The sequence below is a fragment of the Oncorhynchus mykiss genome, chromosome 15, assembly GCF_013265735.2.
Source record: "Oncorhynchus mykiss isolate Arlee chromosome 15, USDA_OmykA_1.1, whole genome shotgun sequence".
Lineage (NCBI taxonomy): Eukaryota > Metazoa > Chordata > Actinopteri > Salmoniformes > Salmonidae > Oncorhynchus > Oncorhynchus mykiss.
Genome location: NC_048579.1, coordinates 19,146,670 through 19,159,912, shown reverse-complemented (window position 1 = coordinate 19,159,912; position 13,243 = coordinate 19,146,670). Strand labels below are relative to the sequence as shown.

Sequence of the window (13,243 nt, the reverse complement as noted above, 5' to 3'; positions counted from 1 at the left end):
CAGTGTCAAATTTTTTCTATTTCTCTCCCTCTGTCCCACTCTTACAGGAACACAGTATGCCTTATTGAATGTGTTGTGTTACTCCAGCACTGGTTCTAAATCCTATTTTGTTGTATTCCTCAGGTGACTGTGACTTTGAGGTGCCCTACACGGCATGCGGCTACAGCCAGGGTAAGGATGATGACTTTGAATGGGAGCAGGCTAACACCTTGGAGAGGCCGTCGCCCAACCCCTGGATGCCCACAGGTCAGTCTTCTTCCTCTTTCTCACCCCTCCCCCTACCCACCCAAACAGAAAGCCCCTGAAAAACAGAGAACCCATTCAACCCAATGACCCACTCACTCAGCACTAAGCATTTTCTCTTATTGTATTATCAAGGGAACGTCTCCCAAAGAGAAAATCCCCCCCACTGGGTATGACCGTGATCTCTTCTACAGATAAGGTGGTTCCTTTTGAATGTTTACTCTCTTAAAGGAAACGTGGCAGATTTACGCTCTGCTCAGCATTGGGCTGTATTCAACGTCATTACTCTCCCTTTGTTGGGCCCGCAACTCATCACCTCACTCCGATGGGGCAGCAATAGTCGCAGTGAAATGTTGTTCCAACGTTGAGAAATAGCTTAGTGATGGCACCCGCTCTGACCTTTCTAATGAGGTCTATAAGACAGTGGCTCTTCTGTGTGAGCAGAGGTTTCTGTGGATAGAATGAGCACAGGATGAAATGGTCTATAGTCTCCGACAGCACAGCCAGTGTGGATTCATCTACGGTATTCATGGAGGAATGATGTGTTTACAATGCCTCTGTAGGCCGGTTAGTGCTGGTTATTGATTAAAATCTAGCCCAATAGTTGCCAGAGGAAGATTTAGCTAACTAGAGATGAATGATGTCCGGGCTAATTATTGATATATATTTTTAATATACGGGGTTAACAAACTGCCTTCTTTTTAATCTGATGAATTTCATGAACACAGTTTTTGTTGTGCAGTTTGTCCCTTGGTAGCTGTGGCTTGAAACGCCAACAATTTAATGTTTGATTTTGTAGGGCTATTGTCAGAGCCTATTTCATAGATAAAATATAATTAAAATGCTCTTTCATATCATGTTTTAGTTGCCATTTCTGTTTAAAAAAACAAGGACCGCTTGTCAGATGCTCTTCAATTATTTCACATAAATTGATTCTCCACAATGACATTGAAAAACATTTAAGAAATGTTCAATGCCTCTTTCATTTGCTGTACAATGAGCTCCCCCGGCACAGCATTGATCGCTTCCTCAATTTCAAACGGAAGAGTAATTGCCACAAAGGGAATCGACTAGCACCCTTTGATAATTGACTGAGGATGAAGAGGAGGCCATTCAGTTACTCGATAACAAAGGTGACGCCTTTGGACAAATGGACCCCTGTTTTCCCTCTTTAATCTGATAAATCAGAGGCCCAATTCGCATGAAAGCCGCATCTCTTCGCTCTCACTGTCTCTGCTCTCATCCAGCTTGCCAACTGACAGCCAGGCTAGAATGAATTACCTGGACATTTGCTAATTTCATTGCTTTCCCACCTACTCCATGTCCATCGTCCAATGCCCTCTCTGTCTGAGAAATGACCTGACATAGCCAGGGAAGACGGGGAGTTTACTTTGCCATTGGAAGGGTGATTTATGTGGCTACAATGGGGAGGAGGCGGAAGTTTAAAGCGTGGCTCGACAGAGGGCTGTGACATACACATACACAGGACCTTTTTTAATTGATGCCCGCGACAGAACTCTGGTTGTGGCGGTCCAGAGGCCGCCGCATTAGCATCATATTGTTTTCTCTAAGGAGCATCCCTATTGGGATGTGAAGCTGCTTCTCTCTGATTGCAGCTGCCCCCCAGTTATTGCCTTCTCTCAATATCCTTTGCCGTGATTTATACACCGGAGTATATAGGTGCTGCGGAGAGCAATAAATCAAGCTTCTACCTTAAAAATTTTTTTTACTCACCCCTCATGCTGCGTTGTCAGCGGCCAGTTAGGGCGATGTCATGTGAACGTATTAATGTTTTTTGGTATAGTAAATGCTCAAAGCTAATTTGAGCGCAACTGACAACTGTTGATATTTATATATCTCTCTCTATGTATAACAGGTTACATCAGTTGAGCCTGAGGAGTGGCCTGTCGTAATAGTAGGACTATATATTCCCTCTCTTGTCTTACAGCTAAGTTCTATATCCAAATGTTTCCACCAGGCCACATTGCGTTATGTGTTGCTCATAGAAGCAATTCTATTTCTATCGTGTCTGCCTTCCATCCAGGAGAGGACAGGAGGGTGGCTGTGTTCTCTGCTCTGGGAGTTAGAGTGCTAATTAAGAGCCATAAGTCTTATGACCCCTGTTTGAGGAAGTGGGCCAAGCACGGTGAGGTCTGGGGAAAGGCACTTGAGGGCAAGAGGACACAATGGCCACTGGCCTGACATGAAACCTAGGTCTGAATGACCTCTGACCCTGATGGCCCACCATAGCCACCTGCTGAGGTGTAGGGGGAGGGATGTAAGTGGGTGTAGCTACACCCTAGGGTGTCTTATCACATGTCAGAGGGACACACTGACTGGACACAATAGAACAGAGTTATACATGCCATGTTAGTATCTCAATCATCCTGACCTATGGCTTTGAGGCATTTGAAGAGTGCCCAATAAGAGCAGAAACCCATCAACACAGCACGGTTCCTTGGATGAGGCTGGCCGTCAGTCAGTCTCAGAACTCGCTGACTGGACCTCACGGTCTCCCAGTCTGTTGGCTGTATCTGGTTACCAGAATTGCTGTCTTTCTGAGGCTTGAAATCATTCCCCATCTACTGCCATAACAGGTGTAAACCCACCAGCCACCAGTCCAGCCTTTGAACAGTCCCACTTAGTTGCTTTTAGGGTTTATCTATCCTGCTGCATCTCTCTGAGATCCAACCAGCGCGTGGTTGTAATGGCGTGGTAATTCCAAATGCTCGACTTCGGACTTCCTCCATTACCAAAAGGATGGAGATGGAATTGACTCAGAGCTCTTCAATACAAGGTTGTAATGTGGTCAAGTAGCCCTGGAAAGTGTCCGACTTTGTCTCCCGTGTAGATAACGCAATTCTGAACCCATTACGTCACTGTTGGCAATTAATCTTCAGCAGAACGTTACTGTTTGTTTCAGATGGAGAACAGAAGTGGCGAGATACCGTTAAGTTTTCTCCTCATTTAACCTTCTGATGGTCACGTTGTAATCATGTCTGTAAAATCGAAACAAATGTTCCTTGGTGTCCACAAAGACTACCAGCCCTATTAAAAAATAAATACATTTAAGACCAAAGGGGAGGAAAGGGGCTTCACTAATGGACAAACCACCTCTACATTTGCCGGCTTGCCTTTTTAGATGACGTGTAAAAGATGGCCCCATATTCAGGTACAGCCCCCCATATCTAGGGAAACATAAGCTGGTGAATAATAGGGTCTCTGTCTGGGTGAGAGGCAAACCATGAGTCGGCAAAACACAGACGTTCACACATCCCTTCCGTAACAGTCCCATCATGCATTACACCGATAAGTATCGCTTTGCAGCGTGATGGAGGGAACTCATTCTGAAATGGGATTATTGCACGCCACAACTCGCCTCATCCATCAACAGTCGAACGCAGAGAGATCTCACTGTCAGCAAACAGACTCCCGGTGTATCCAAACCCCTAGTGAAGTTGTCTGTTCTGTGGAAACGTTAATAACCTGTGAGAGTGCAGTATGGCTAAGTCAGATGACCGTGCTGTTCTGCTCTAATGAAAGAATCCTATCTTACTGCTGTGACTAGCGTGTTATTCCAGCTTTGTGTAATGCGAGCACCACTGTGGAAAGGAGGTTAAAAGTGAATGACCCATGTAACTGCTGACCTAGCTGGCCTATCAGATCTGGGTTTACTGTACTGAGCTACTTCTTCCTTCAGGGTGTGGGAGCGGGGAGCATGTGATGTTGATGTGATGTTTTTTTTCCTTTCTTTCGCTCTACTCTTGCTCTCTCCCTCCCCTCTTTCGAAACCCAGATAACGTTCCTAGTTTGCACAAATAAGGTAATTGCCTCAGTACTATGTGAATTTACACTCTTTCCTCGCACAGCTCAAGTACTGTTAACTTTTTGGTTCTGAGATGAATGTCAATAATATTGTGTTTTAAAATAGTAAAAGTGTCATACTACTTTTTTAGCGGTTGACCTAGGGTACATAGACTAGATTTACACACTCCAGTGGAGCATTCTAACTGGTAAATTTCATCATGTAATTTTGTCATCATACACAGCTGGTCTATCCACAGACGGTGTCAGTGGGTCCTTGTACAGTAACTCTGAAAGAGTCATGGTAATGCTCCCTACCATATATACTGAACAACAATATAAACGCAACATGTAAGGTGAAAGATAACAGAATTTGTCCGTACACACAAACGGCTTCTTTCTCATAAATGTTGTGCCCACATTTGTTTACATCCCTGTGAGTGAGAATTTCTCCTTTGCCTAGATAATCTGTCCACCTGACAGGTGTTGCAGGTCAAGAAGCTGATCATAACACAGGTGCAGCTCAAGCCACAGATGTCTCAAGTTTTGAGGGATTGTGCAGTTGACATGTGGAAATGCAGGAATGTCCACCAGAGCTGTTGCATGAGAATTTAAAGTTAATTTCTCTACCATAAGCCACCTGACATTTAAAAAAAAAAAGAATTTGTCAGTACGTCCAACTGGCCTCACAACTGCAGACCACGTGTAACCACGCCAGACTGGGACCTCCACATCCGGCTTCTTCACCTGTGGCATCTTCTGAGACCAGCCACCCGGACAGTTGCTGAAACTGGGGGTTTGCACAAACGGTAAAAAAAAACGTTTCAGGAAAGCTCATCTGCGTGCTTGTCATCCTCACCATGGTCTTGACCTGACTGCAGTTCGGCATCGTAATTGACTTCAGTGGGCAAATGCTCACCTTCGATGGACACTGGCATGCTGGAGAAGTGTGCTCTTCACGGATGAATCCTGTTTTCAACTGTACCGGGCAGTGTTGTGTGGGCGAGCGTTTGCTGATGTCAACATTGCGAACAGTGCCCTATTGTGGCGGTGGGGTTAAGGTATGGGCAGGCATAAGCTATGGACAACAAATACAATTGCATTTTATCAATGGCAATTTGAATGCACATAGTTACCGTAATGAGATCCTGAGGCCCATTGCCGTGCTATTCGTCCGCCACCGTCCCCTCATGTTTCAGCATGATAATGCAAGACCCCATGTCCCAAGTATCTGTACACAATTCCTGGAAGCTGAAAATGTCTCAGTTCTTTCATGGCCTGCATACTCACCAGACATTGAACATGTTTGGGATGCTCTGAATCAACGCGTACAACCGCGTGTTCCAGTTCCTGCCAATATCCAGGAACTTTGCACAGCCCTTGAAGAGGAGTGGGACAACATTCCACTGGCCACAATCAGCAGCCTGACCAACTCAAATGAAGGAGATATGTCGTGCTGCATGAGGCAAATGTGGTCACACCTGATACTGGGTGTTTCACAAACTGGATACTACCGTGCTCCGAGCACGCAAATTGGAGCACGGCAGGGTCGGCGTATGAGTCCGACTCAAAGTATGCGAAATGGCGTAGGGAGGGCACTTGAATGCGTACTCCGTTTGTATGCATCATTTATTTTGAAGCACGTGTCGATGCAAGCTTCAACGGAAAGTATTCAAAGGAACATGATGCAACTACGTAAAAAATGACTCACATTTTCTTAGTCAAAGACTGAAGCGAGAGAAAATATACTCCGACTTCGGAATTAAATGTTGCCTATTCACATCTCATATGTTGCCTGACTACAATATTTTAGTTTGATACCTTAATTAACACAGCATGTATTTATTAACTGGTTATCTTAACTTGGCCACAAAGAATTGTTAGTTAGCAACCCACAAAGAATTGTTAGTTAGCAACCCACAAAGAATTGTTAGTTAGCAACCCACAAAGAATTGTTAGTTAGCTACCCACAAAGAATTGTTAGTTAGCTACCCACAAAGAATTGTTAGTTAGCTACCCACAAAGAATTGTTAGTTAGCTACCCACAAAGAATTGTTAGTTAGCTACCCACAAAGAATTGACATCTACCTTGGATAACATTGATTTTAGGTCATTGTTGCCTATTATACTATCTGGTTAGCTACATTATTACGATTAACATAAACATTTGCTTTGTGTATATCTTGTTTCGTCTATTGCAATTGTCCTGGCTAGAAGAAGGAAGGATCAGTGAATGAGTAAGTCAATAGTCTTAACTGGCTGGCTAGCTAGCTATTCATGAATAATTGTCATCCCATATATCAAGCTGATAATTATGAACTAAAATGTTTGCTTTGTGTATGTCTTGTTTAGTCTCTATTGTTACCATTGTTCTGGCTGGAAGGGAGTGGGAATGGGAGATGCAGCGTGAGGTAATACAGTAGGGGGAGTGTGAGTGCTTCTCAAATATAATATAATGTTTTATGCGTTCTCCACACTCTTGTACTCACAAGAACGTACTCAAGAGAACGTCCTCGGAGAATGCACTTGGAGCATGAGTGTGGAGCATGGTAGTATGCATATTGAGAAACACCCAATGCCTGGTTCTGATCCACTCCCCTATTCTGGTTCTGATCCACTCCCCTAGCTTTTTTTTTAAGGTATCTGTGACCAACAGGTGCATATCTGTATTCCCAGTCAAATGAATGTATTTCAACTGACTGATTTCCTTTATGAACTGTAACTCAGTAAATTCTTTGAAATTGTTGCATGTTGCATTTATATTTTTGTTCAGTATATTTCTAAACAACTCCCCTTTTTTGTTTAGAAATTTACTGCTTTTACCTAGGCCGTATGGTATGTAGGCCTATTTGAACCGTTGTTATTATTACAGCCAGCTCCAACAGGACTTTATAATATATAAATCAAATCCAGATGTATATTGACCTGGGCAAGTTTTCGATTGATAAATGTTTTAATGTTTCTCATTCTAGACCCAATCCTGCCTCTCTGCTCTCCATGTTCATGACCTGATATGAACTGTCCAGGTCAGCAAATATCCAATCTGAGTCTGTCGAGACTCGCTCTGTGATTGGTTGGCAGTGACAGAGCTAAGAAGCTATTGTTTTTTTGTTGTTGTTTTTTACCCTCGCTACACAACTCCCGAATTTTGCTACTACGACAATTTAATTGCAGGGAGCATGTTTCCCCGGCTAAGCCCATGAAAAACAATAATCTGTGTTTAATACCTTTTTCCTGCGCTGCGACAGTGAAAAGAACCACTCCTTTCAGCAGAAAAGAGGCCTGGGCTTTGGCAGGGTATTACTGGCTCTGACTGTGGGCGGACTGTCAATAAACACACTACCTCAAATTAAATGTGGAAAAGAATATTTGCCATTCTTTCCAGGCTTTTTGTGTTATTATTTTTCGGTTGATGCTCTTAGGCTTATAGTCACATCAGAAACAAGTACTGTACTTTTCTGATGTGGCTTGAGTATTTTCACTTAGTGCTAAAACAGACACAGTCTCTTTTAATAATGATTTTCCACGGTAATCTCGGTTAACTCTATTTTAATAACACACATGGCCTTATATGGATTTAGTTTAACATATTCAGATGAGTCCTTTTCCTCTCACCACTGTGATGGTTCGACCTTCAATGTTAACCCATATAAATAGCATTCGCTGCACTCAACTCTGCATCACACTGGCATCAACACATGTAAAGAGGGACAGAGAATAACTATGAAAATGTGTTTACTGCTGAATACACAATGATCTGCTTTGTGTTCCACCATCCGAGGCCTGCGGGATACGACCCTTATCAGTCACACTTGCTGCAGAAATGGGAGCTGCCAAGGCGACCACGGCAGAGTATCCTGGCTCGCACCACAGATTGATCGGCTCCAACCAGAACTGTCCCTTAATTACAGTAGAGGGTGAAAGGCGACAGTGAGACCGTTTTAAATGCACACTGCCTGGCCAGTAGACATGATTTATGAATCGTTATTATTCGAGGGGGGCGACCGGAGTCTGCGTAGTGCTCCTGTTATTAATATTTTAAATATGGCTTGTTTGTTATCAGGGCAGACACAGCTGCTCCCAGTTCATCTATGCACAGAGACCTGCTTTCATGTGACCGACAATTCAAGTTGTTACGCGTCAAAGCGACCTCACAACCACATTCCTTCCATGCAGTATTGTAAGCGTATATCAGACACAGCAGTACACCTTCAAAAGCGGTGACTGAAATAATATGGCTGCCTACCTCTGAGAATGGCTGATTCTGTTGCTTGCGCAATCTCTCTTCTGTACTGTATATGCAAGACCCAGACTCTGTAAGACAGTCTGAAGCGTCCTCCGCCTCTTTGCTCTGAAACTGAAACTAGAGCCCTTGTTTGTATCCACCACCCTGGATGTTAGGATTTGAATCAAATGGTGGCTAATAAACAAAGTCCGTCTTTGGAAGGAAACGCTGGACTCCAGCCTCCTTCATGTCAGTGCTGACCGCCAATGTTTTGGAGCTGCAATCTGTCTGTGGGATCATTCATTGGACAGCTACTCACCAGTGTAGATGCAACATATTGCGCCAAGCTTTTTGTTACAGGGCTGAAATTAAACCAGTACCTTGCTGCATTTAAAGGCCTTGGATATCCAATCCAATCATGGTACTGTACACGTCACTCCTGATTTTCAGGTTTGTCTGAAGTTTGTTCAGATGGTTAAACGATCCACAACTGTGGGCTACAGCATGACTTCACTACCTGCTGCTGTGTCACGGTTAGCCTGACCTCTGAACTCTATCACAGTGATATGTCTGACTGTTCTAAAAGGCTTGTTACCAGTTACTGCCCTCTCTGCCAGCCCAAATGAATTCCCAGCAGTCTCGCTAACCCCTGACGCACCGGGAACAGCGGCTAATTGCTCAGACAATGTTTGCAGAGACGACGGGTATCGTGTCCCTTGGCAAGGTTTCAGTGCTGCATTATGCAGAGCAGTGGGAGGAGAGGGGGTAGAGGGGGACCGGCGCATCCCCTGGGGAGGTGACATGATCCCCATGGCGGGGGCGAGGGGGAGTAATTGGGACCAGCGAGTGAATAAAGACAACTTTATTACATTACAGACGGGTCAAGGCACACAGCACAGTCCTTGCCCGGCGTTCAGATAGAGCTGCCTGCTCACGCTCCGTGTACACACACAGACACACACACACACACACACTGGGTTGTTTATCGGTTTATCTTCCCCTCTCTGTGATTAACACTGATCGCCACGCCGACGGCTCGAAACAAATTTCAGGCAGCTGTCATGCTTATGTCCCCTTTATCACTCTAATTTGGGGGGTAGGGGAGGAAAATGGCAGGAAAACATACTGCCCCCCTCCTGTTTTGTTCTGGTCAGGCCTAGTATAACCAGTTGAATCCTAATGACCTTGTTATTTTGATCCAACGCAGAGGCGACGGATTCTATTTGTTTCCCCATCTGTCTCATCAATTTGTACCTGAGGCTGAGTACTTCATACAGCGGGTGCTGTTACAAGAAGCCACAGTGGAAGTAGAGTACGTGACTTGACTTAAGCAAGTTCCTTCATAGTTTTAGCTCAAACTTTAGTTCCAGCATGGTTTAAATAGGGTAGGCTAGCTTGATGGCTTAAACTGGTATAGCACAATCTAATACCATTGGGAGAGGAACTGTTACCTAACCAATGTCATTGTTTACACATGTATATAAAGACATGTTTGTTTAAAAGCTTTGTGCTTAATTGTTATGTGGAGGTTAGCATAGCAAGGTTACGGATTGCCCTTGTTCATCCCTATGGCCTGGTTCTGATTGCTACCCTCGGCTCATTGAGGTGATTGGTTGGAGCCGGGCTGCGGTGCATGATGGGCACATGCTCCAGTGCCCCCATTGTGCCTCCCTGCATGGCAAAGCTGGATCCAGAGCAAGGCCTCCTTTTGTTGATGTCATCACCACAGGCTGCCTTACCTACCGAGGCATGATTAGATATCCAGCCAACAAGGCTCAGATCATCTCATGGGTCATCATGGCCTTCATCCCAAAATTCATCTGAAGACAGGTCTTAGGACTGGTCAACAACGTGGCTCATCCGTTCACTCAACTCAATTGGATTGTTGTTTAATTGAAGGGAGAAGAGATTGATTGACTCAATTAAGGAATCGGTGAGCTCGTTTGCAGAAGCGCCGATCTGTGTTTTTGAACAGACTGAGGACGGCCAGGTTTTGAATGTTTCCTTTGAAGACGCGCTGCCAGACCATCCGTCTGAGGTTTCTTTGATGAGCCTTTGTCAGTTTCTGGAACCAGGCATCTCATTTGGCAGCTGAACAACCGAGTATCATTTATTAAAAAATGGAGCATCGCTACACTGGATGCTTCTGAACCGGCGGGTTAATTTCCGTGTTAGAGGCTTATCGGTGTTGGCCACATGAGTGAGAGCAGCCAATCATGTCAGGCCTTTGAACACGACCCCTCCGCCAGTCAGTCAGTCACTGGGGGGTGGGGGTGTGTGTCTAGCTTATTTCGCACTGCTGCCATGGGGACCGACTGTGATTACAAAGCCACCTATCAGTGCACACATGGCCGTAATTAAAACCTAGCCCACTAATTCCACGCAAACAAACACAGATAATGCCTACGAGGACCCAACCGGGACCATCTCTCCCCCCTCCCTGCCCTCCCCTTGTCGCGCATCACTGCATATCGTGTACAAGTTCATTATGACACTCTTTCTCTCTTGGCTGCCAGTTGCAAACTGTGCCGCTGTGGCAGACACATTTTTGTCAAAGTCAGGAAGTCTCTCTCTCTCACACTCACATTGGCCTTCCACTTTTTTTGTGTACTTTCCAAAGGCTTTTTGAGTTTGTGTTGTACGACAGGCTCTCAGACTAGACCTCTATGTCAATGCTTTAGACAAATCCTACACACACACACACACACACACACACACACACACACACACACACACACCACCCCAACCCTCACGAATAAACTACAGAGCCCTCTTCTACACAATTGCACTGAGCAGCCAATGTCCCATCAGCTGCTGGTCCCAGCCCCTCACCCCGACAGGAAACCTCTCTCTGTCAGCATAGGAACTTTAATGTGGGATTGAGGGGGGTCTGTCTTGATTTGATCTGGACCTTGAGGTTGGGCTGTGTCAGGGAAAAGGGGAGTGGGCACGGAGTGCAAGAGAAAAATGAGCGGCAGTGGGCTAGGGGTAGATGTTCACGTTCTGTAACCCTTGCCATGCAATCACATGGCCTGATTAATTATTTTATTTTGGCCAGTAGTGAAATTGGTATGTGAATATGGTGATTCATTTCTGTCACACCAGGGAAAGGAAGAGGTGTTCTTCCTTTTAGGGTTCAGTATTTTTCAAAAGGGAAATTCCAATAGAATGTTCTCTTATCATTGACTGACTAGAACAGAGGCAGCGCAACCCTGACTCCCATCCTAACTCCACAAGCATGGTAATGAGTCTGTGGTCTGGTTGGCAGAGAGGACGAGGCCATCCTTTCCCTTACCGCACACCTTTCTCCCATGTCTGTTTACCCTACTGATCCAGACCTGCTATCTCTCATTCTGCTGCCGTCTGAGATTGACAGGCAGTGTCACCTTTTAAACATTGTGAAGATCCACTTCGTAGGATGTTAAGGCACAATTGTAATGGAATCTATCGTAATAAAGATTTCTGACCCGTGTTGTATTTCTGTCCCACTTTCCAAAAATGTCATTCTTATGTGGAAGAGCAATTATTATTTTTTTGTCTTAAAATGTTTTATATTTTAAAATTCTGTCACCTGTCTCTCCATGTACCCTGTCTTGTTATTGGGGATTGTCCCTCCATGTACCCTGTCTTGTTATTGTGGATTGTCCCTCCATGTACCCTGTCTTGTTATTGGGGATTGTCCCTCCATGTACCCTGTCTTGTTATTGTGGATTGTCCCTCCATGTACCCTGTCTTGTTATTGGGGATTGTCCCTCCATGTACCCTGTCTTGTTATTGGGGATTGTCCCTCCATGTACCCTGTCTTGTTATTGTGGATTGTCCTCTGTACCCTGTCTTGTTATTGGGGATTGTCCCTCCATGTACCCTGTCTTGTTATTGGGGATTGACCCTCCATGTACCCTGTCTTGTTATTGGGGATTGTCCCTCCATGTACCCTGTCTTGTTATTGTGGATTGTCCCTCCATGTACCCTGTCTTGTTATTGGGGATTGACCCTCCATCTACCCTGTCTTGTAATTGGGGATTGTCCCTCCATGTACCCTGTCTTGTTATTGTGGATTGTCCCTCCATGTACCCTGTCTTGTTATTGGGGATTGACCCTCCATGTACCCTGTCTTGTTATTGGGGATTGTGAGCAGCATTATATTTGTCTGATTTTCCAGATTTTCCAGCCACTGTCGGCTGGTTAAATGGAGCTTGCTAGCAGTAGGGCTGTTCAATTTCGATGGCTGGCCCTGCCGCAAAGAGAATTATGGCCTGAAATAATGAGGACTGGAGGAGAATGAAACTCTCTGAATCAGGTGATGCTGGACTATCTCCTCTCTGTATTAATTAAAATATCAATTTATGCCCTGTATCAATTTATGGCTTATTTCTCTGCTATCTCTGTCACCTTGGCTTCATAACCAGAGCCACACCAGCCCAGTAGCTCGTGGAGCGAGTCTCATTTTCGGGATGGTGTAATTTCCAAGTGGACATCTCTGCTTGAGATGGCGCCTCCTTAAATTGGACGGGCCGGTGATGGGGGTAAAGGAGCGAGGCGCTTCGCGGTGGCACAGGGGTGTGCCGCCCGCCATTGCCTCTGCTTTGGAACATGATTTGTTGCAGGGTCACGTCCCATAAACCCGTGCTCCCCACAGTCACAGTCAGCAACAGTGTCTAGCGACAGAGAAGGAACTAGCTACAGCCGCAGCCCGAGGTTAGTGTTTTACAAATTGAAAAAAGTCCCAGTAAATCACTCTACTTTTTACCCCCTCCCCGGAGCCTTCTGCACATCACAGCCTTGACTCCTTTAATAGGAGAGTGTGTGTGGTTTGAGACTGTGTTAGTATGCACGTCTGCATCAGCTTGTGTCTATGAGTATTGGCACTGGTAGACTGTAGTGCAATATGAAGGGACTCCCTGAAAACACTTTTCGTAGCAGGTTAGGAGAGCATTTCAGCTACCCTAACCTTCCTAAGCATAACCTAAT

At 45.1% G+C, this 13,243-nt stretch overlaps 1 protein-coding gene across 12 annotated transcripts in view; it reads left to right on the top strand.

Moving 5' to 3' along the window:
* Nucleotides 1–13,243, top strand: part of LOC110490935 (receptor-type tyrosine-protein phosphatase mu) — a 302,121-nt gene that overhangs the window by 60,993 nt on the left and 227,885 nt on the right. For all 12 annotated transcript variants that reach the window (XM_036943984.1, XM_036943983.1, XM_036943982.1 and 9 more), the window contains exon 2: nt 124–246. In XM_036943984.1, the coding sequence (XP_036799879.1) occupies nt 124–246 (123 nt within the window). The remainder of the gene's footprint in view (nt 1–123; nt 247–13,243) is intronic.